The 23,911-nt window shown below is 45.3% G+C and overlaps 1 protein-coding gene across 1 annotated transcript in view; it reads right to left on the bottom strand.

Annotated features, from left to right (window-relative positions):
• The window catches only part of WDR72 (WD repeat domain 72), a 340,497-nt gene that overhangs the window by 243,117 nt on the left and 73,469 nt on the right, over window positions 1–23,911 (bottom strand). Inside the window, exons 4-7 of the mRNA XM_029574500.1 lie at window positions 20,564–20,642; window positions 5,445–5,616; window positions 3,992–4,068; window positions 943–1,062 (exon numbers count right to left, since the gene is read on the bottom strand). Of these exons, the coding sequence (XP_029430360.1) occupies window positions 943–1,062; window positions 3,992–4,068; window positions 5,445–5,616; window positions 20,564–20,642 (448 nt within the window). The remainder of the gene's footprint in view (window positions 1–942; window positions 1,063–3,991; window positions 4,069–5,444; window positions 5,617–20,563; window positions 20,643–23,911) is intronic.

The following is a 23,911-nucleotide window of genomic DNA, read 5'->3' as shown; positions in this document are numbered from 1 at the left end:
AAGTTATGAATTGGGCCCCAGGGTATTATTAAATTAAATTGTAAGGCCCTGTTGAAGAAGTCAGCTTACGGTTTCACAGAGCCCTGCCAATGTTAATCACAGGATGCCAGTTACACAGCAGCCTTCTGCTTTAAAAATGAAACCTGGAAGAAATCCAGAACTCAAAGGGACTTCTGTAGACAGTGGAAATTATCTGCAGGAGAGAACCCTTAAATAATGTTTCATAAAATTAAATCCAATACACAAAAAAGTCTGCATCAACATATGAACTAAACAAATACAATGGATGCACTTGTGCAGTTACTTTTAAATGACAGGGAAATCACAACATTCGTTGCTTCAGTTTGTGTCATTTCTCAAAATGACACAAAAAACCCAAAACAATTTTGTTTTGTTTTGTTTCTGTGATTTAAAGTGTGCTCAATAGTTTTACAGCATGCTAAAACACAGACATGAAATTAAAAACATAATTAGCAAACAAAGCAAAAAAAAAACCCCCAAAATAAAGTTGTTGTTTTGTTTTTTTTTTTACCATGCACACCCATAGCAGCAGGCCAAACTTTTTTCCAAGTCTATGTATCAGGGTGAGGGGAAGATTATCTGCGCAAATAAAAGCCCGATTCAGGCAATTAGATAAGCCACTGGAAATGTTTTTGAAAAAATGACAATAAAGCAGAATGACACAAAAGGTCTCAGCATGCTGTCATCTCTTCCCAGCAATTTAGAAGATGAAAAATGAGGGCTTTTTTTTGCAACTGGTGAAATGCCTAGTGGCGATTCATTGGCGTTCAGATGGTTAGTAACACTGAAGCAAGACTATAAATTCCTTGCACTTCACTGTATTTTTGCTGAGAAACGGAAGCAGCACTGTAACTCAGTTCTAGAAACTGTTAATGAGTGCCAGCTATTCTTTAGGGTAAGCAACGGCTAAAGGGGACATACCTTCCAACAGTCAGAGCAAATGACTAATAAAAGTCTTTCGGTATATCTGCAGAAATGGATGGCTTGGCATTTTCTGAGGTCCAACGATTTACATTCTGTTTCGTAGACATTTCGCTTCTCCTACACATGCAAATAAAAACTTGCAAACATCAGGCCAACTAGATAGCAGGGATACAGGCAAATATTATCTGTTAAACATTTGATGGAAAGATGTTACTGTTGCCTGAACAAAACTCTAGAGTGCCTTGGAAAAAAGCAAGAATTGGAAACATGGCCAGATGGTTTGTCTGCATGGGGGAAGACTGACTTTGGAAAGCATCAGACTAAGTCAGTAGAAGGATCAGCTAGAACAAAGGGCACTCATCACACACCACTAGAACAAAACTAAAAATTCCAAAGTTCAGATTTTGTTTAGATCTAAAAGCACTGGACCTTCCTACTGAAGGTTAAGTAGGACATTTGCCCAGAGCAGAAAGGGGGAAGAAAAATAGAGACTTTTTATTTCAAAAGAAGGATAAAAAAAAAAAAAAAGAGAGAGCAAATTGTGATTCATGGCTAGATTTCGAGTTAGGTCTAAACAAAGAGGTAGATCTTTAAAAAGTACGCCGTATTTTATAAGATACGCGCGTAGCCATGCGTATCTTATAAAATCCTGCGTCGGCAAGGCTGCGCAAAATCGGCAGCCTGCATGCGCCAAGCCGTGCAGCCTGCCTCTGTTCCCTCCGAGGCCGCTCCAAAATTGGGGCGGCCTCGAAGGGAACTTTCCTTCCACATCCCCCCTCTTCCCCTCCCTTCCCTTGCCTAACCCACTCCCTGGTCCTACCTAAATCCCCCCCCCCCCCTACCTTTGTTGGGCAAGTTACGCCTGCTTCAAGCAGGCGTAACTTGCGCACGCCGCCTTGCATCCCCCAGCACAGGCCGCAGTGCCAGGGGACTCGGGACCACCCTCCCGGCCCGCCCCTGAACCGTTGCCACGCCCCCGGACCCGCCCCGGACCGGGAGGATTTACACGCGCAGGGCTTTTAAAATCTAGCCCAAAATGAGCAGTGGACTAACTTGGCAATCACATTATATTAAATAAAACAAACTCCTTAAGTCCTAATTTGAATGCATTATGCTTTCATGTATTAGAAGCTGCAATAATAATAAAGACTTTGTAATTTAAAGGATAAAATTAATTTTGCAAGTCACTAGTAGCAATTTTAGTTTCTTCAATTTGAATGTATAGGTAATCAAACCTCCCAACTGAACTCAAAGCCCTGTTAGCTTTTATAATATCCCTATTCCAAGTCTGAAAAATCTCATTAGTGTTCGTTCTTCAGTTGCCCAATACATAGTCCTGCTTTACACCCATATCCCTGTAATGTACACATCAGGTCCCAGCAAGAATCAGTAGGCACAGTGCCCCTGTTTACTTACATCCATAATAATGAGAGTGGTTCAATCATAAGAGCTTTAGTTAACTTTAACTGCCAATATCCCCCCTCAAAAATAACAAATAACAAAAAGTAAGAAAATTTTGTTTGAGTTTTCTTCACCATGCAGACAGAAAAAAGTCGCAAAGAATTGCTGATAATATTTTAGAGGTTTCACTTTTTGCCCAGGCAATGACTTCACTTGATGCTGAATCACTGGACATATGGTGGCCAACTGACAACTGTGCTACTTGTGAACCTTTGCTTGATAATCTTTCATTGGGATAAAAATCAAGAGACCTGTATTCAAAAGCAGTTAGCTAGCTAACTCAGAAGTTAGCCAGCTAAATTAATATTTGGGCACATATCTGGATAAATTCTAGCCCTCTAATAAGTTAGGGGGCTATAATTTAGCCTGCTAAGGGCTAGATTCATTAAGGCTTTTCTCTCATTTTGCATCTTTGGGGAAAACCCTTAGAGGTAGATCTTTAAAAAGTACGCCGGATTTTATAAGATAAGCGCGTAGCCACGCGTATCTTATAAATTCCGGGGTCGGCGTGCACAAGGCTGCGCAAAATCGGCAGCCTGCATGCTCCGAGCTGCGCAGCCTGCCTCCGATCCCTCCGAGGCCACTCCGAAATCGGAGCGGCCTCGGAGAGAATTTTCCTTCCGCGTGCCCCCACCTTCCCCTCCCTTCCCCTACCTAACCCCCCCCCCCTACCTTTGTTGGACAAGTTATGCCTGCTTGAAGCAGGCGTAGGCCGCAGTGCCGGGGGACTCGGGACCGCCCTCTCGGACAGGCCCCCTCCCACCCCTTTTACGAAGCCCCAGGACTTACGCGCGTCCCGGGGCTTTGCGCGCGCCGGTGGCCTATGCAAAATAGGCGCACCGGCACACGAGTGCCCTGCGCACGTAAATCCAGGAGGATTTACACGCGCAGGGCTGTTAAAATCTAGCCCCAAGTGAATCAGGTACTGAGTTAAAGGCATTCCGGGGGTGTAACTGGGAGGAGATGAGTTAACCAGCTAACAGGATCATTCGTCAAAGTATGTTATGGCGTTAACACCTGTGATAACGCCATAGCACGTGAGATATTCATCACAGGGAGGGGTTTGGGCAGGATTAATGAAAACGAGAGGTGAGAGAGATTGAGAGCATCTCTGGGGTGGCACACATAGTAGTCAACTATTTATACTGCTATAGGAGGGCCAGCTAGTAACTTGAGGTGAGGCTTTGGTGGTGGAGGAGGGTTTGGGGCCAATTTTACATGCAGAGTGAGACGTAGGAACAGCACAGTACACCTCAGTGAAGATTTGACATCATTTGGAGTGAGAATAGTCACACAAAGATGAGATTTCTACAATGTTCTCTCGCCATAGCGTGATGGACTCTCTACCACAGTCTACTGTGCTGTTCCTACGTCTCACTCTGCATGTAAAACTGGCCCCAAAACCCTATACTACCACCAAAACCTCACTTCAAGTTACTAGCTAGCCTTCCTATAGTGATATAAATAGTTGACTACTAGGAAGGCCTTATAAAGAGTCTCTCTCTCTCAACAAATGCACACAACCATTTAGGTTTAAAATAATATGCAGTCATTTTAAACTGTTTCCCATTTTGAACAAACTGACCTGTATGCTATTTACTGATGATGATAAATCCCAGACATTGAGATCTCCGGTGATTGATATTGCTACCAGTGAATCTTCTGTAAAAGGAAGCAAAAGATTTGTATAATGCACATTATTTGATTAATTAGTCTGGCACAAGGTATTGGATTCCTCCTCTGTGCATCTTTGGTAGGTTAGAAAAAGAATGCATCAGTAATTGCATTCATCAAAAATATGTTTAATTGATATGTCAGTTTTACATGTCAATCTATTATAAGCAAGGAAAAAGTGATTGCAAAGTGAATTGACCATATTAGAGTTGAAGCACCAGTGCCTCCTACTTTCTGCAAATTTGCAATCTGTAAAGCTATAAATATTTTCTAGGCTTCTAGATACTGACAGGGGACATGCAGAACATTTCTAGGTCTTTTTTACTCCTTTAATCAGGAAACTGGTTACTTTTTTGGGTGCTGTTCCAAAGGCACTTAATTGGAGACTTGGTCTATAATGTTGAAAGGAGATATAAGAAAGACAGAGAAATGTATCCATCTGCCATTTTGTTCTTCCTAGAGTCATCAAATCTGGCAGTCATTAAAGTTTATTAGTCAACTATGCCATTCCTTCATTTGGACAAGGATTACAAATGTGCTGCTTAAAAGAAAACTGTCTTGTTAAAACAGGTTGCTTTGAAAATGATAGTTGCAGTGTTTTCCGCAGTGTCAAGCAAAATGTCACTTAACATCTGTAAGCAGAAGGCTGTTAAAGCCTGAAACAGCTTGTGCTGTGATACAACATACTGGGAATACACATTCAAAGTAAATTTCTCATGCATTATTAAGAGGGAAAATCTGTGCCAGTGACAACTGTACTGATCACTATAAATACAGAGTGAGGTAGAATATTGTATAAGTCTTGCTTTTTCTTGCAAACAGAATGCTGTAAGAATGGAAATATTTCCAGTCCTTTTGAGAATAATTTGTAGAGCCATTTATCTGGGTAAATTGACTTGCTTGTTCAAAATGTTCCCTCCTCTGACCAGATAAAAATAAACACAGAATTTCACAGTTTATGTAATTTTAGTCGGTTTAAAAACAGGCATTCCTAAGGGGAATTAGAGGCAGGGGGTTGAAAAACCGAGCATATACATTTGATTTCCAAATGTATGTCCACTATTTTGTCTCAGATCAGCCATCCACACAAATAGTAATTGCAAAGGACATGTGCCTTTTGTATGGACATGCTCTTTGGTAGCTACTGGGGAAATGCCCCAGTAGGCTTCCTTTTGAACATTAACTGCAAGATGCATGCTAGAAAAATGCACACATACCATGCAACTAGGCAAGCATTTCAAAATTTCCTCCTTTGAGGCTCAAACTGTGCAATAGATAAGCCAGATGGACAGTTTACATCTTTGGTTTTATTTCTATCCCCAAAACAATATTCTACTATTGTGAATGGTTTCTGGAGTTCATACCTTGAATCCTTGTGGAATGAACAATGCACATGCAACTGACCCAATCTGAAGACTGAGACTTCAATGTATGAAGAACCTCCAAAGTCTTTGCATCAATAATAAGCACATCTTGATACTGTCCACAACACAGGAGCCAGCCATCCCCTGTCATTCGGAATGAGCAATGGTAATACTGTCACAGTGGAATTAAAACAAAAGAACAAATGTCAGCAGAAAAAAAAAATTATTCAAAGTGACATTTAGGTGTCTGCCTGCAAATTATCAATTAAACTTGATTAACAAATCTTAAACATTTATGTGCTATTGTGAAATTATGTAAAATCTACTTACACAAGAGGATGGGATTGCATCAGTGTGTGCTCATAACTGCAGTGCACAAAGCACCATGCACTTATGCCCAACATGAACTTGTGTGATGGCAACTAGGGATTCAAAGTTTGTCCCCTATTCGTGATCCTGAGTCAACTTCATAAATATTTCAGTAAGTCCAAACCATTCTTTTCTTATGAAGGGAGGCCTCATGAGGTCAAAAAGACCTTTCAAAAAGGTTTGTATGACAACCATCATGCAAGACTACACAGCAAACACTTAAAAAAAAAAAAAAGGTTCTACTTGCATATGTCTCATGCAGGACCTTTTCCCAGCACTATGAGAGAGGTTAGAATGTGGATCTCAACCTGTTTTCCCATAGCAGAACTTTTGAAATATAATGTTTGCTATGGCTGAGCTGTGCAATTCAACTTTGAATTATTTATGTGTGCTATGGCACAGGGAAATGCCACCATAGAAACATAGAAATGACGGCAGAAGAAGACCAAATGGCCCATCCAGTCTGCCCAGCAAGCTATGCACATATTTTTCTCATACTTATCTGTTAATCTTGGCTCTTAGTAACCTTTTGGTTCTATTTCCCTTCCACCCCCACCATTAATGCAGAGAGCAGTGTTGGAACTGCATCTATGTGAAATATTTAGCTTAATTAGTTAGGGGTAGTAACCGCCGCAATAAGCAAGCTACCCACATGCTTATTTGTTTTCCCAGACTATGTAATTCAGTCCTTTTTGGTTGTTGTCTGTATATAGATCCTCTTTTCTTCATTCCCCCTGCCGTTGAAGCAGAGAGTTATGCTGGACATGCATTGAAAGTGAAGCATCAGCATTTCTCCCCTGCCGTTGAAGCAGAGAGCCATGCTGGATATGTGTGAAGCATCAGTCTTTCTCCCCTGCCATTAAAGCAGAGAGCTATGCTGGATGTGTGTGAAGCATCAGTCTTTCTCCCCTGCCGTTAAAGCAGAGAGCTATGCTGGATATGCATTGAAAGTGAAGTATCAGGCTTATTTGGTTTGGTGTAGTAACCGCCGTAACAAACAAGCTACTCCCTGCTTTTTTGTGAATGCAAATCTTTTTCCACATTCATTCATGTCCTCTAGACTTTATGGATCCACAGTGTTTATCCCACGCCCCTTTGAAGTCCTTCACAGTTCTGGTCTTCACCACTTCCTCCGGAAGGGCATTCCAAGCATCCACCACCCTCTCCGTGAAGAAATACTTCCTGACATTGGTTCTGAGTCTTCCTCCCTGGAGCTTCAAATCGTGACCCCTGGTTCTGCTGATATTTTTCCGACGGAAAAGGTTTGTCATTGTCTTTGGATCATTAAAACCTTTCAAGTATCTGAAAGTCTGTATCATATCACTTCTGCTCCTCCTTTCCTCCAGGGTGTACATATTTAGATTCTTCAATCTCTCCTCATAAGTCATTCGATGAAGACCTTCTACCTTTTTGGTCGCCCTTCTCTGGACTGCCTCCATCTTGTCTCTGTCTTTTTGGAGATACGGTCTCCAGAACTGACACAGTACTCCAGGTGAGGCCTCACCAAGGACCTGTACAAGGGGATAATCACTTCCCTTTTCCTACTCGATATTCCTCTCTTTATGCAGCCCAGCATTCTTCTGGCTTTAGCTATTGCCTTGTCACATTGTTTTGCCAACTTCAGATCGTTAGAAATCATCACCCCAAGGTCTCTCTCCTGCTCCGTGCACATCAGCCTTTCTCACCCCATCAAATACAGTTCATTCGGATTTCCACTCCCCATATGCATGACTCTGCACTTCTTGGCATTGAATCTCAGCTGCCATATCTTCGACCACTCTTCCAGCTTCCTTAAATCCTGTCTCATTCTCTCCACTCCTTCCGGCCATGTACATGAGTTTGCCTGTGGTCATTTTAACTTTAATACAGCAGGACCTCTGTGTGTCTTCCAAACGATGACACAAATTGTTATTAAATTCACACATCATTCAAATAAGGGTCATTTTAAGTAATGTATGCCAAGTAAATAGCCAAACACAAACACATGAGTAACTGCTGGAAAAAGAATCAAGCCATGGAGAAGATCCAATGACTTTAAGGAGTGAAGAAGGAAGCGAAGGAAAAGTTCCTCAATACTGGGTTTCCACTTCTCCAGTGCATTTTGGAATTATTAAGAAGACCGAAACCCCCATAGATTTACAGCCAGTGAAAACAGTTACTCTTGTAACAATAATGGGTCTGTCTAATTCACCAAGGACGTTTCATATAGATACAGAATGTAAAAGAGCCTAAATGAATTAGGTCTTACATTGGAAAATTGAGCTGGGAGTAATGGTGGACACATATGTACTATAAGTCATTCATGAAGAGGAAGCATTTTTTATTTCACCTGAAGAGATCAGAGATGCAGCATGTTAAGTCTTGAATGAAGACTCTCCATTGTGGCAGCTCAAGTTCCACGAATATTTCATTCACTAGTGTAAAATATCACTACCTCTCTGCTTCAACGGCAGGGGAGAAAGACCGATAATTCACGCATATCCAGCATAGCTCTCTGCTTCAACGGCAAGGGAGAAAGACTGATAATTCACGCATATCCAGCATAGCTCTCTGCTTCAATGGCAGGGGAGAAAGACCGATAATTCACGCATGTCCAGCATAGCTCTCTGCTTCAACGGCAGAGGAGAAAGACCGATAATTCACGCATATCCAGCATAGCTCTCTGCTTCAACGGCAGGGGAGAAAGACCGATAATTCACGCATATCCAGCATAGCTCTCTGCTTCAACGGCAGGGGAGAAAGACCGATAATTCACGCATATCCAGCATAGCTCTCTGCTTCAACGGCAGGGGAGAAAGACCGATAATTCACGCATATCCAGCATAGCTCTCTGCTTCAACGGCAGAGGAGAAAGTCCGATACTTCATGCTATCCAGCAAAGCTCTCTGCTTTCAACGGCAGGGGGAATGAAGAAAAGTGGATCTATATACAGACAACAACCAACAAGGACTAAATTACATAGTCTGGGTAAACAAATAAGCATGAGTGTAGCTTGCATATTGTGGCGGTTACTACCCCTAACTAATTAAGCTAGATATTCACTTAGGGGGTCATTTTCAAAGGAGTTACGCATGTAAATGTGACATACTATCGTAGCAATTTTCAAAAGCTATTTACTCGAGTAAAGTGCACTTACTTGAGTAAATCCTATGGACAATTCAATGGCATATATTGTAGCAATTTTGAAAAGCCCACTTACTTGAGTAAAGTGTATTTACTCGAGCAAAAACCAGTTTTGCTCGAGTAAATGCTTTTTAAAATCTACCCCTTAGATGCAGTTCCAATACTGCTCTCTACATTAATGGTGGGGGTGGAAGGGAAATAGAACCAAAAGGTTACTAAGAGCCAAGACTAACAGAAGTATGAGAAAAAATAAAATTAAAAAGTGCAAAGCTTACTGGGCAGACTGGATGGGCCGTTTGGTCTTCTTCTGCCGTCATTTCTATGTTTCTATGTTTATTTTAATGGGATAGGAGGGGTGAAGCCAGAGCACATAGCAGGGCGCAAAGAGAAGCCACTCTGCTTCTTAATCCAGTCTATCTCTTCCTGTCATTCAGGGATATGAAGGAAGGAGGTGAGCATGGAGCAGATACAGCAGAGCAAAGAAGGCTACGCCTTAGACCTTCTGCTCTGCTGTCCTAGTATGGGAGGGTGAGAGGATGACAGTGCCCACAGTGCCTAGGGGAGGCAGAATCATAAATCTGGCACTGTCTACAGGTAAAGCACTATTTCACCCAAGGAAATTGCTTTGAAAATTACCCTTCCTGTGTCTCTGTATGATGTCATGATGATAAAAATAATAATAATAATTGGTCAAGAATAGGGGTGATATCGCTTTAAAATAGCTGTTGACACTATCTTGTGATCAGTCATTACTTCCTTTTATGAGTCCTGAAAGTGTTCAGTACAAGCAGGTCTGTCTTTGGCCTGGAGTGAGGCTCAGTATGATAATAAAATATGGGCTTTAAGAGACTCTGCAGGTATTATGGTGTTATGGGACCGGGCCGTGCCCCAGTCCCTCCTCCTACCTCAGGGCCAGCCCGGCCCGCGCAGACTCATCTTCAGCTATCCAGGCCCAACATGGCTGCCACCGCGGCTCTCCCTTCGCGAAGGAGATGCCGCCGACCTGACACGCTGGGCCCCGCCGCCTAGGAGTGCGCGCGAGGGGGGCTCTGTTTTTAAAGGGGCCAGCGCGGGAAATCAAAGGGATGACCTCCAGATGACATCACACGCTGCAAGGTATTTAAACCCTGCAGCTTGGTCAAGCCTTTGCCTTGCAATGAGGTTCCTCAGTTTCCCTGAGTTATTAGTTGCTGCAGTGTGCCTGATCGTCCTGTCTTCTGGCTCCTGACCTGGCTTGTTCTTGACTTTGTCTTCGGTTCCGCTCCTGGTTTGGTTTAGACTTCTGACTTCTGGCATCTGACTTGGCTTCGTCTTCTGGTTAGATTCTCAGCTTCCGCTCCTGGTTTTGGCATTGACTTCTGACTCCTGGCTTCCGACCCGGCTCCATCCCACGACTCCGTCTTCAGCTTTCATCCCTGGCTTTGGTTTGAATCTATGACTTCTGGCTTCTGACCCGCCGAATTGAACTGGGGAAGCGACAGCCTGCACAGCATCTTTCTGGAAAGCCTCTCCCCAAGGCTTCAAGACGAGTTGGCAGCCAGAGATCTCCCGGATGACTTGAACGATCTCATTGATCTTGCGGGCCATGTGGACTGCTGGATCCAACGCCGGTTCTGAGAGAGGAGGCCTGCTCACAGACCCGGGAGCGCCGCAATCACTTCTTCCTGAAGCGGGTACTCTCCCTCTGCTTCGCCGGGAGCTTCAGATCCTGAGCCCATGCAGGTGGGCCAGGGGCCTATCTCTCAGGAGGAAAGGAGAAGACGTCGGTCCCTGGGCCTGTGCCTGTATTGTGCTGGCAAGGGCCATTTCCTTGCCCACTGTAGCGAGTGTCCAGGAATCGCTCGGACCTAGGGCCATCCGGGGAGCTAACCCTAGGTCATACCACTTCTGTCTCCCCGTGCACTGTCCCGGCGACCTTACTCCTTCCCGAAGGAGAGTTCAAGATGCTAGCCCTGATTGACTCAGGAGCTGGGGGAAACTTCATTCTCAAGGACTTGGCCCAGAAACTCCAGATTGCAGTTCAACCCAAACAACCCCCACTCCGTGTGTCCTCTATTAAGGGGAGACTTCTTCCAGGGACCATCGATACTCGTACCAGGCCTCTCATGCTACGCACTGGTATCTTGCATGTAGAGGAGATTTCATTCCTCATCCTGGAGAGATCTATGCACCCGGTCATTCTGGGACTACCTTGGCTGCGGAAGCACTCTCCCTTAATCTGTTGGGAAACCATCCAGGTGACGTCCTGGGGGCCTTCGTGCTTCACCTCTTGCTTGACAGCTGTTCCGCGACCACAGATACCTCTCCAGATGACATCATTGGCATTGCCGCCCCACTATCAGGACTACAGCAATGTCTTTTCCAAGGAGAGAGCAGAGATCCTCCGGAGCACAGCCCTTTCGACTGTGCAATCAACTTGCTCTCGGGTACCACGCCACCATGAGGACGGGTCTACCCATTGTCCCTTCCCGAGACACAAGCCATGTCTGCATACATCCGGGAGATCCTGGACCGAGGGTTCATTCGTTCATCCAAGTCCCCCGGCTGGAGCAGGCTTCTTCTTTGTGGCGAAGAAGGACGGGTCCCTTTGACCCTGCATAGACTACCGTGGCTTGAACAGCATTACCTGGCGGGATCGGTACCCGTTGCCTCTGATCCCAGAACTTCTGGACAGGCTACAAGGGGTCAAGGTCTTCACAAAACTGGATCTCCGTGAGGGCGTACAACCTAGTAAGGTACCTCCCCAACATCCTCTTCAGTAAACACCGAAGCAAAGAAATCATTTATTCTTTCCACGATGGCGTTATCTTCTCTAAGTGCCCCTTTAAACCCCTCGATCATCTAACGGTCCAACTCACTCCATCATAGGCTTTCTGCTTCGGATATATTTTTAAAAGTTTTTACTGTGAATTTTTGCCTCTACGGCCAACTTCTTTTCAAATTCTCTCTTAGCCTGTCTTATCAATGTCTTACATTTAACTTGCCAACGTTTATGTATTATCCTATTTTCTTCTGTTGGATCCTTCTTCCAATTTTTGAATGAAGATCTTTTGGCTAAAATAGCTTCTTTCACCTCCCCTTTTAACCATGCCGGTAATCGTTTTGCCTTCTTTCCACCTTTCTTAATGTGTGGAATACATCTGGACTGTGCTTCTAGAATGGTATTTTTTAACAATGACCTCGCCTCTTGCACATTTTTTATTTTTGTAGCTGCTCCTTTCAGTTTTTTTCTAACAATTTTTTTTCATTTTATCAAAGTTTCCCTTTTGAAGTTTAGCACGAGAGCCGTAGATTTGCATACTGTTCCTCTTCCAGTCATTAATTCAAATTTGACCATATTATGATCACTATTGCCAAGCGGCCCCACCACCGTTACCTCTCTCACCAAGTCCTGTGCTCCACTGAGAATTAGATCTAAAATTGCTCCCTCTCTCGTCAGTTCCTGAGCCAATTGCTCCATAAAGCTATCATTTATTCCATCCAGGAATGTTATCTTTCTAGCGTGTCCTGATGATACATTTACCCAGTCAATATTTGGGTAATTGAAGTCTCCCATTATTACCGCACTACCAATTTGGTTAGCTTCCCTAATTTCTCTTAGCATTTCACTGTCCGTCTCACCATCTTGACCAGGTAGACGGTAGTATACTCCTATCACTATAGTCTTCCCCGACACACAAGGGATTTCTACCCATAAATATTCAATTTTGCATTTTGTCTCATGCAGGATGTTTATCCTGTTGGACTCTATGCCATCCCGGACATAAAGCGCCACACCGCCTCCAGGGTGCTCCTCTCTGTCATTGCGATATAATTTGTACCCCGGTATAGCACTGTCCCATTGGTTATCCTCCTTCCACCATGTCTCTGAGATGCCAATTAAGTCTATGTCATCATTCACTGCTATACATTCTAATTCTCCCATCTTACTTCTTAGACTTCTGGCATTAGCATACAAACATTTCAAAGCTGGTTTTTTGTTTGTATTTTCATTCTGCTTTTTAATTGATAGGGATGTTAGAATTTTTTAGCTCAGGTGAGTTTTTAGTTACAGGCACTTGGACTACTTTTCTTATTATTGGAACCTCACTGTCGGGATGCCCTAATTCTAAAGCATCATTAGTATCCTTTGAAGATACCTCTCTCCGAACCATGCGCTGCTGAGCGACTGTCGGCTTTCCCCTTTGTTCTAGTTTAAAAGCTGCTCTATCTCATTTTTAAAGGTTAGCGCCAGCAATCTGGTTCCACTCTGGTTAAGGTGGAGCCCATCCCTTCGGAAGAGACTCCCCCTTCCCCAAAAGGTTCCCCAGTTCCCAACAAAACTGAATCCCTCTTCCTTGAACCATCGTCTCATCCAAGCATTGAGACTCCGGAGCACTGCCTGCCTCTGGTGACCTGCGCGTGGAACAGGGAGCATTTCAGAGAATGCTACCCTGGAGGTTCTGGATTTAAGCTTTCTACCTAAGAGCCTAAATTTGGCTTCCAGAACCTCCCTCCCACATTTTCCTATGGCTTGGTGCCCACATGTACCACGAAAGCCGGCTCCTCCCCAGCACTATCTAAAATTCTATCTAGGTGACGTGTGAAGGTCGTGGCAATCAAAGATTGGCCACAACCACTGGGAGTAAAGGCACTCCAATGGTTCCTGGGGTTTGCAACTTTTACCGGCAATTTATTCTAGAGATGTGCTTCGTTTTTTTCTACTGGGTCGTTTTTCGGTTCGAGTACTTCGTGGTACATTTCGGGTTTTCTCGTTTCGTTTTTCCGAAAAACGAAACGAGGAAACCCGAAAACGGGGCCGAAAAACGAATCAGTAATCGAAGCTAAAAAAAAACCCACCCCAAGCACTTAAAAACGTTTTAAAGCATACATATACAACCCCCCCCCCCATCCCGATCCCTCCCCAAGACTTACGAAGATCCCTGGTGGTCCAGCGGGGTCCCGGCTTCTATTTGCCCTCCGTGCCCTCCGTGCCAGTGCAAGCCGCGCGCCTCCGAATAGCCCGAACTACCATGTCACAGGGGCTTTCGGCGCTATTGGCCAGCCCCTGTCACATGGCCATCGGCGCCATCTTGTGCTCCTATCATGTGACAGGAGCTGACCAATGGCGCCGAAAGCCTCTGTGACATAGTATGGGCAAAGGCTATCGGCGCCATTTTGGTTACTGGCAGCCGAAAACGAAATCGCTCCCGGACCCCTGCTGGATCCCCAGGGATTATTGGCAAGCCTTGGGGGGTCAGGAGGGGGCTCCTGACCCCCCCAAGGCTTGCCAATAATCCCTGGGGGTCCAGCAGGGGTCCGGGAGCGATTTCGTTTTCGGCTGCCAGTAACCAAAATGGCGCCGATAGCCTTTGCCCATACTATGTCACAGAGGCTTTCGGCGCCATTGGTCAGCTCCTGTCACATGATAGGAGCACAAGATGGCGCCGATGGCCATGTGACAGGGGCTGACCAATAGCGCCGAAAGCCCCTGTGACATGGTAGTTCGGGCTATTCACTATTCAGCACCATTTTGAGGCGCGCGGCTTGCACTGGCATGGAGGGCACGGAGGGAAAATGGAGGCCGGGACCCCGCTGGACCACCAGGGATCTTCGTAAGTGTTAGGGAGGGATAGGGATCGGGATCGGGATCGGAGGGGGGGGGGGGTATTAGCTAATTTAAATGTTTGGGGTGGTTTGGGGTGTTTTTTTTATTTAAAAAAAAAAATTTGTGCCCCTCTCCCCAGGCAAACCCGAAAATCGAATTTTCCCCGAAAGTCGGGGAAAATTCATTTCGGGTTTCGGGGACAACGAAATGCCAACGAAGTAGGAAATTTCGTTGAATTTCCTACTTCGGGCGAAAAACGATACACATCTCTAATTTATTCCACACTATTCCCAGATGGTAGCTCCACTGATGGCCCTTACCAGAAAGGGCGCTGACGCTAAGCACTGGCCACCGACGGCCCTACGAGCCTTCCAAGAATTGAAGGAAGCATTCCTCCAGGACACCTGCCTCTGCCACCTTGACCTGCAACACCAGTTCATTGTGGAGGTCGACGCCTCTGACGTAGCAGTCGGGGACGTTCTAAGCCAGCTGTCCAATGGAGGTAAAACCCTGCCGTGTTCCTACTACTCCCGCAAGTTCTCCCCCGCCGAAAGGAACTACGGAATAGGCAATAAAGAGCTACTGGCCATCAAACTTGCATTCGAGGAGTGGCAGCAGTGGTTGGAGGGGGCCCAACACCCAGTAATCATTTACACAGACCATAAAAACTTGGAGTATTTGTGTCACGCCCAGCGCCTTAATCCCCGGCAGGCGTGCTGGTCGCTTTTCTTCAGCCATTTTAATTTTCTCCTCCGTTACCAACCAGCCTCTAAGAACGTTCGAGCGGATGTTCCCTCCCGCACGACAGAGACAGAAGATATCACCAACCCACCTCAGTACATCCTGGACCCGGCCAAGGTTCTTCTGGCGGCATCCGAGGTGGCTCCCGTGGGGAAGACTGTGGTGCCCTCTCGTTCCCGCCGGAGAGTCTTTGCGTGGGTGCATGACTCCTTGACCGCTGGACATCCAGGAATAGCCAGGACTCTGGACCTTCAGTCTGAATTCTATTGGTGGCCACAGCTCAAGAGGGATGACCGACTCTATGTCCAGTCATGTCCTACCTGTGCCTGGCAGAAACCCTTGCACGGATGCCCCTGGGGGCTTCTGCAGCCACTGCCCATACCTACCGAGCCCTGGACCCATATTTCCACCGACTTTATTGTGGATTTGCCAGTTTCAGATGGGAAGACAGTAATTTGGGTCATGGTTGACTGCTTCTCGAAGATGGCTCACTTCGTGCCTCTCGCTAAATTGCCTTCGGCACCAGAACTAGCTACCCTCTTTATGCAACACATCTTCCGCCTCCATGGCATTCCTTTGCACATAACCTCTGATTGTGGTCCACAGTTTACTGCAAAATACTGGAAGGCCCTTTGCAGGAAGTTTGGCGTGCAGCTTGACTTAACAACTGCCTTCCATACCCAGGCCAATGGGCAAGCTGAATACACCAATAGGACTTTAAAAGCATTCCTCCGGTCCTTCGTGGGGGACCTCCAGGATGATTGGGTCTCCTTGCTACCATGGGCAGAGTTCTCTTATAATCATCACAAGCACTCTGCGACCAACCACTCCCCGTTCCAGCTGGTCTATGGGAAGACCCTAAGACCTCCCCTGCCATTGCCTTTGACGGTTCCATATCTGGCAGTCCAACTCACGGCATGACAGTTGCACAACCTCTGGAACGCTACCCAGGAGAAGCTTCGTCTGATGGCGGCCAAGGCTAAAAGATATGCTGACGGGTCACGATGACCTGCTCCTTCCTTCCTCCCAGGGCAGAAAGTATGGCTGAGTATCAGGAACATCCACCTATGGACTCCCTCTATGCGCCTAGCCCCCAGGTACATTGGTCCATTCCCGGTAGTGGAGCGAGTAGGGGCAGTCTCCTACCGGTTACTGCTGCCGTCTACCCTGAGAATCCACAACGTGTTCCATGTGTCACTGCTTAAACCTGTGGTGCTCTCCACCTTTCATGGTAAACCTCTGGAACCTACCATCCCTGAGGTCGAAACCAACATCACCTATACAGTAAAGGACGTCCGGTTCCACCGTCGCCGGTGGGAGTACCTCCTCTTGTGGGAGGGGTATGGCCCGGAGGAGAACTCCTGGGAGCCCTTTTCCCATATCCTGGACAAATCCCTCCTTTGTCAGTTCCACTTATTTATTTAATTTAAATAAATTTAATTTAAATAAATCATCCAGGTAGATCCAGGCCTCCAGGGAGGGGGCATAGGAGGGGGGGTACTGTTATGAGACTGGGCTGTGCCCCAGTCCCTCCTCCTACCTCAGGGCTGTCCCGGCCTGCACGGACTCATCTTCGGCCGTCCAGGCCCGACATGGCAGCCACCGTGGCTCTCCCTTCGCGAGGGAGATGCCACCGACCCGACGTGCTGGGCCCCACCCCCTAGGTGCACGGGTGTGCGGGGGCTCTGCTCTTAAAGGGGCCAGCACGGGAAATCAAAGGGATGGCCTCCAGATGACATCACATGCTGCAGGGTATTTAAACCCTGCAGCTTGGTCAAGCCTTTGCCTTGCAGCGAGGTTCCTCAGTTTCCCTGAGTTATTAGTTGCTGCAGTGTGTCCTGATCATCCTCTCTTCTGGCTCCTGACCTGGCTTGTTCTTGACTTCGTCTTCGGCTCTGCTTCAGGTTTGGTTTAGACTTCTGACTTCTGACATCTGACTCGGCTTCGTCTTCTGGTTACGTTCTCAGCTTCTGCTCCTGGTTTTGGCATTGACTTCTGATTCCTGGCTTCAGACCCAGCTCCCTTCGTCCCACGACTCTGTCTTCAGCTTTCATCCCTGGCTTTGGTTTGGATCTCTGACTTCTGGCTTCTGACCCAGCTTCGCTCTTGGACTCCGACTTCGGCTTCTTCCACCACCTCAGGTATCCAGTACTTGCTGGCCCAGAGGCTTCTCCTAAGTCCCAGTGGCTTGGGCTCTCATGGGCTCCTCCCAGGGAAGCCGCGGGCTTCCGAAGGTGAAGACTCTTCAGTTACCTGGGTCCAGCCGCCCTTCGTCCATCTATTCGGCCACCTCCTGGATCCTTGATCGCATAGGGTCCCACCTAAGTTCAAGAGGTCCGGGTCCCTACGGGCCCCTCTTGGGGTGACCTCAGGCTTCCAGTGGTGAAGCCTCTTCAGAGTCTCTTCAGCGCTGCCTCCTGGCTGTGACGCCTCCTGTGGGTTCCCACAGGATTCCATTTACCATCTCAACTGATCCAAGGGTCCACGACCGTAACATATGGTACCCCCACCAGTGCTACTCTATTGATATATGTGCATGGAAAAAATATTGTTTTGTTTCTTTGCTTTCATTATTGGAAGGTAGCTCAATCAGGTTTTGGTTGGTTAAAATGTTTTATTTCATTTTGTTGCATTTGCTGAACTAAAATATATATTAAATTAACCTCTCCTCAAAAACAGAAAAAAGCAATAAGAAATTGTTCCACCCCACCCCCGAGACGCTTCTTCCACATGGTTCTCTAACGTAGAAAAGAGCTACAGCAATCCCCAGTTGCTCCTCATCCACCAGCTCCTGGTTTTAAAAATGCCGGCTGGCCTTGAAGCTGATGCCATATTTTTAACTGGGAGCTGGTGGGATCTAAATGACTGAGGATTGCTTCTACCCCTTTCTGCATTGCAGTCCCATATATAAGGGATAAGTGTGGTTGGGGGTAGGGGGCTGGGAAGGCTTAAGGGAAGGCAGGAGGGTGGGGCCATCTCGAATTGGTGAAGTTTATGATTATTTGTTTAGCTCTGCCGGGTGTCCGCACACTTTGCAGACACATATACTAGAATCTTTGCTTCTTGGAGCTTACAATCTAGTCAAGATTGACAGAAGAACCAAAAGTACAGACAAACACAGGCTTTGACATAACAGTGAAGACAGCAAGTCCCTCACTGAGAAGAATCAAGGAAGGTGGTATTAATTGAAGGAGAGGCAGCATTAACTGAATAAGGATGCAAGGAATTACCATTTTACCTAATTAGTGAATCAGTAAGAAATTAAATCTTGCTATAGAAGGGAAGAGATTCAGAAATCTGATATAGTGATTAGCATAGGATGCTCTAATGGACTGTATTTATGACTGGAAGAGGAACAAAGTCCTGAGGATTCAGACATGAGGACTTTTATAGCACTCGGAATGTCTCAGAAACATTGTTTTCAGCCTTAGTGGTATTGTGAGCATACTGTAGAAGGAAATGTGTTCAGTTCAGTCATTCATGAACTGGAGCTCAATGGGTGAAGCAGGTTTATTATATAAAAGAGGCTTATTTATTTATTTGTTTATTTATTCCATTGAACAATTGCCCCTGCAAGAAGACTCAAGGCAACGCAATGAATAGAGCTGTCCTGAAAGTCAGAGAACTCACTGGAAAAAATGGCTGGAAAGAGGATGCCAAATTCCTGGTGAAGCCATGAGCTCTTGGGAGAAGTATGGAATCCCATCTATGAGAGTTTCCAGTCAATAAGGAGAATATAAAACCCTTCTATATGGTGTCAAAAGAAGGATTCACTAGGAAGAACATTTTAAGAAATAGAAGCATTCGGTAGAGAATGAGTCAGAAGATACTTCCCTTAGATAAGATGGGGAGAAGCTACACACTTTAAAATCCCAGAGCTTTGCTCTAAGTAGCATATCTGAATAAGATGTATCAATGATTTGTTAGATTGAGACTTGTGATCCCAATGCTCCACGTTAAACCCATCCTAGAGGCAAAGGTGAACTGTGAACTGGAATGTTGGAGTAGACCCTACTATGGTCAGCACAGATAATTAAATCCTACACTCATGTTGCACCTGTGGAGCAGCCTGCAAATACTTTGCTGGTAAACAAAAAACAAGCCACGACATCACCTGATCAACCACGTTCTAAAGAACCCATAGATTATCAGGCATTGACCCCCTGAGCAAACGGTTGCATTAGCATGGGAAGCTGGATGTTTTTATTCGCTAAAGCAGCTGAAAACTTGTCCCCACACATTTTCTAAGCACCAAATTTGAATAATTGAGCCCGGAGTGAAATTTTACAATGACGCTTTGTTTTGTGCAAGGGTCTATGGAAGAAAAATAAAGTGGTCAGTCTGATTTTTTTTTCTTACAACTATAACATTTTATTTTGAAAGTAAGTGAGGAGGGAAATTATTTTAGCATTTTGCAGTTACAATTAAACCAAAATGTATCTGCTTACCAGATTGTCTAGTAATCTGATTACTTTTTTTTAATTTTTCAAATAAAGCTTTTGACTACTCATGTTCTTCTCCTTCTGAATTTACTGTTTCAGCTCCTAGACACAAATCAAATGATTCCATTACATGTACATGTGTGTACATGTAATGCTAAAACTAAGACCTCTGGAAAAACAATACAAATTTAGTTATACAAGTTCAGTTTCATGTGCAGAGTATATAAAAGACTGGTCCTCATTAGCTGAGCTTATTAATACAGATATGGCATTAGGATATAATGATGTAAGGTGGTGCTTTTTTTTTTATAATTGACAATTTTTATTAATAGAAAACAATGGATACACAACATTGTCAACAGATAGAACTAAAACATAAAAAGTGAATAATCGCATAAGGGGAACAGGGGCAGTCCACCGATCCCCACTCATGGGCTACGGATGGGAGGGCATGGGTATTCAACTAGGGGACAGGGAGGGGGAGGGAAAGGAAGGGAAGGAGTAGTCAGGGGGGGGCAATTTTTTTTTGGGGGGGGGAGGGCTCTTGTAAGGTGGTGCTTTGAAGTAAGACAGAATGCTCTACTTTGCACTAAACAGAAAAGCAAGTGTAATCAGGCTGGATTTGTTTTAAAATGTATTTTCCCAATAAGCACATAAACCTTTGGAAGTAAGCATGTTTCTATTAGCAGTAAAGTTTGTTAAATGAATGAACAATTAAAGCTGCTAAACCCAATGCTGACTTGAAACAAAGAGCAATGTCATACATTTCTATAAAGAATGGGTATCAAAGGTGACACAGAGTGTAAAATATTGAAATGCTGGAAAAAAATGACTAAATAAAAAGGCACAATACTTACAGAGATTGATGTATGCCTATAAGGAAGCATCGCATTCTCAATGCACTGTCCACTGGTGATATTCCATACACACATCTCCCTGCCAAAGATAACCTCACATTATTCCCTGTCATTTCTAGTCAATTGGTTGGAATAAGTTTGTGACACCAAGTTGCTGTTGTATCTGTGTGGTGGTGGTGGTGGTGGGGGGGGGGCAGGGTCTTTCTGTAGTGCTCTATTTAAGTGCTGTCTGACCATTTACGTGGCTTTTTGTTACAGATAACTGGGCAAGAAAATGTTGAGGTCGTTACCAGGGAATGACATACGGTATCTGTTTCTCTTTGTTTTGGTAATTACACCCTGCTGCCAAGCAGTAAGCCTTACTTTTTAAGGCCGAGCTTAAGTCTACAACAAATTGTAGGTATACCGCCATTACGGCTTGTCAATGTGTCACCATAACTATCATTCCTTGGAACTACCTCCTCCTGCAAATGGCTCATTTCACGGAACTCAAACGGCACATGCAGAAACACATATAAATGCAGTTTTGCCGCATCGGGCTTCTAGTTCTTGAGAGACACAGGCATGATATTCTGTGTTAAGAATAAACAGCGCCACCATGAGGCAGATTTAGTTTTCTATCATTAAAATAGCACACCATCCAGCTATTCCTGTGCAAGACAAATTGGCATGACCTGTTTCAAATGTACCAAAACCTCAAATATGTAAAAATAAAATACTATATATATTTTTTTCTCACTATTTCTTACATCCCCATTGAAAATGTATACCATTTGAAAAATACAAGCACTAAATTCAATTTTACTTTCAAAGTGTAATGTATCAGCGATAGAAAATTAACTACTAGTTTAAACACAAGAAAGAAAATACTTTATTATATAGTAGTTATACAGGAAATTAACTGTATTACTCCAATGAACACCTGCGGCAAAACTTTGCAGCAATAAAAAGGCCTCATATACCTTAATAATGTGAGGAAGAGCTTTACTTCGGGGAAAAAAAATCAGAAATTTGTGTCCTGTAGAATATAAGTTTTTAAAGAGCTTTAATACCTAACCAGAGAAAGAGTAGGCAATTTTCAAACTGGAGCAAAGTTCACAGGTACGTTTTACCAGCAGATATTGCGCCAACTTTGGGAAAGTGCATATTATGTATTTTCCCTTTGAAAACTGGCATGGGTACGTTTGCTGGAAAACTATGCACATGCATTTGAAAGTGCAATCTATAGGCCTGATTTCAAAAAGCATTTACATATGAAAAGCCAGGTTTTACTCAAGGAAATGCACTTTACTTGAGTAAGTGGGCTTTTGAGAATTGCTACAATGTATGCCATTGAATTGTCCATAGGATTTGCTCGCACAAGGGCACTTTACTTGCGTAAATGGCTTTTGAAAATTACTATGATAATAGTTACATTTACATGTGTGACTCCTTTTGAAAATTCACCTTTTATGTGTACTTTTACTTTCTGCCCCAAACACACCCTCTGGAATGCCTCCCAGAAAATACAGCTGACAGTATTAAGGTGAATTTTAAAAGCCTGGTGCCCGCACCAATCGGGGGATACACACACAAGTTGGGCTGGCGTGCGCCGACCACATTGTAAAAGCCGCCCAGATCCATGCGTATCTCCCAGGGCATGCACATCTCAAACGTTTTGAAAAAGGAACAGGGTGCGGGCATAGTCTGGGCAGGGCATAGGCATTTTGGGGTGTGACCAAGAGATGTGCCCCTAAATACTCACGCGCCTGGGTGCATGCGCAGGTTCAGTGGTACGTACATTTACTTCTGCTGTGGAAGAGGTGTAAGTTAAAAAAAAATGATAAACTAGCCATAACTGAGGTGGTGATTTAAGGGTCTGGGGTAACTAGGGGGAGTGCAGACTATCAAATCGGGTTTGGAGGACCTAAACTGGGTGAATTGGTGGACAAACTGGTGAAACTGGAAATGGCGTGGATGTGCAGCCCTTTTATAATTCCCCAACCTATGCGGTAGACGTGGGATTTACGCACATAGGTGAATGCCCACCTAAAACTGGGTGCACATATGTACGGGGTCCGGCTATTTTAGAACAGGCATGCATATAGGCGTGCCTGTTATAAAATGGCTGTGTATGCATGCACCAAAGAGCACCCGCATGCCAGTTTGAAAGTTACCGTCATTGAGAAACAGTGCATGAACCTTTGAATACATTTAAACTAGGCAATTTTCAAACCATCAATTTATCCATATAAATGGCTTTGAAATTTTCCCTCTGAGAGATTGGAGGCCCCCCTCAATTGCCACTTGGGATCTTTAAGGTAAGAGCTCTATTTAATACCCATTAAATTATGTAGAAGGGCAGAGCCCACGGAGTAGCATCCAATTCTGTCAATTTACTGACACCCCCCCCCCCCCCCCCCCCGGCATCCTTCACCTGCCTTTCTGCTTTCCTTTAGTGATATTTTGGAGCTAGTGAGCATGCTCAGTTTGATATCACCGCAAGGGAAAGTAGAGCTTCCCGGTGAAGAAGAGCTCAAAGGGGTAGATTTTCAAACCGCGCGATTTGGCGTACTTTTGCTGGCGCATCAGGCGCCAGCAAAAGTACGCGGGATTTTAGTAGATACGCGCGTAGCCGCTAAAATCCTGGATCGGCGCGCGCAAGGCTATGGATTCTGTATAGCCGGCATGCGCTGAGCCGCGCAGCCTACCCCCGTTCCCTCCGAGGCCGCTCCGAAATCGGAGCGGCCTCGGAGGGAACTTTCTTTTGCCCTCCCCTCACCTTCCCCTCCCTTCCCCTACCTAACCCACCCGCCCGGCCCTGTCTAAACCCCCCCCCTTACCTTTGTCGGGGGATTTACGCCTCCCGGAGGGAGACGTAAATCCCTGCGTGCCAGCGGGCCGCTAGCGCGCCGGGACGCGACCTGGGGGCGGGTCCGGAGGGCGCGGCCACACCCCCAGACCGCCCCGGGCCGTAGCCACGCCCCCGGCCCACCCCCGGAACGCTCCCGACACGCCCCAAAAACGCCGCACAGTTCGGGCCCGCCCCCGACACGCCCCCCTCAGAAAACCCCGGAACTTACGCGAGTCCCGGGGCTCTGCGCGCGCCGGTAGGCCTATGTAAAATAGGCTCACCGGCGCGCAGGGCCCTGCTCGCCTAAATCCGCCCGGATTTGGGCGGATTTAGGTGAGCAGGGCTCTTAAAATCCGCCCCAAACTGTATAGCTGATCAGCATGTAAGACACATCTAATAGAACAAAAATCTCAAAAAGGCTATCTTTTTTGCAAGGGTAAGAGACCATGTCCAAAAGAATAAAATATATTTCTGTTCCTCTTTCTAGGTTTGGAACTACAAAACCAGCAAACCAT

This window comes from Rhinatrema bivittatum, chromosome 13 (assembly GCF_901001135.1).
Source record: "Rhinatrema bivittatum chromosome 13, aRhiBiv1.1, whole genome shotgun sequence".
In the NCBI taxonomy this organism is placed as follows: domain Eukaryota; kingdom Metazoa; phylum Chordata; class Amphibia; order Gymnophiona; family Rhinatrematidae; genus Rhinatrema; species Rhinatrema bivittatum.
Note: the sequence above shows the minus strand (reverse complement) of the source record. Positions and strands in the feature narration are given on the sequence as shown.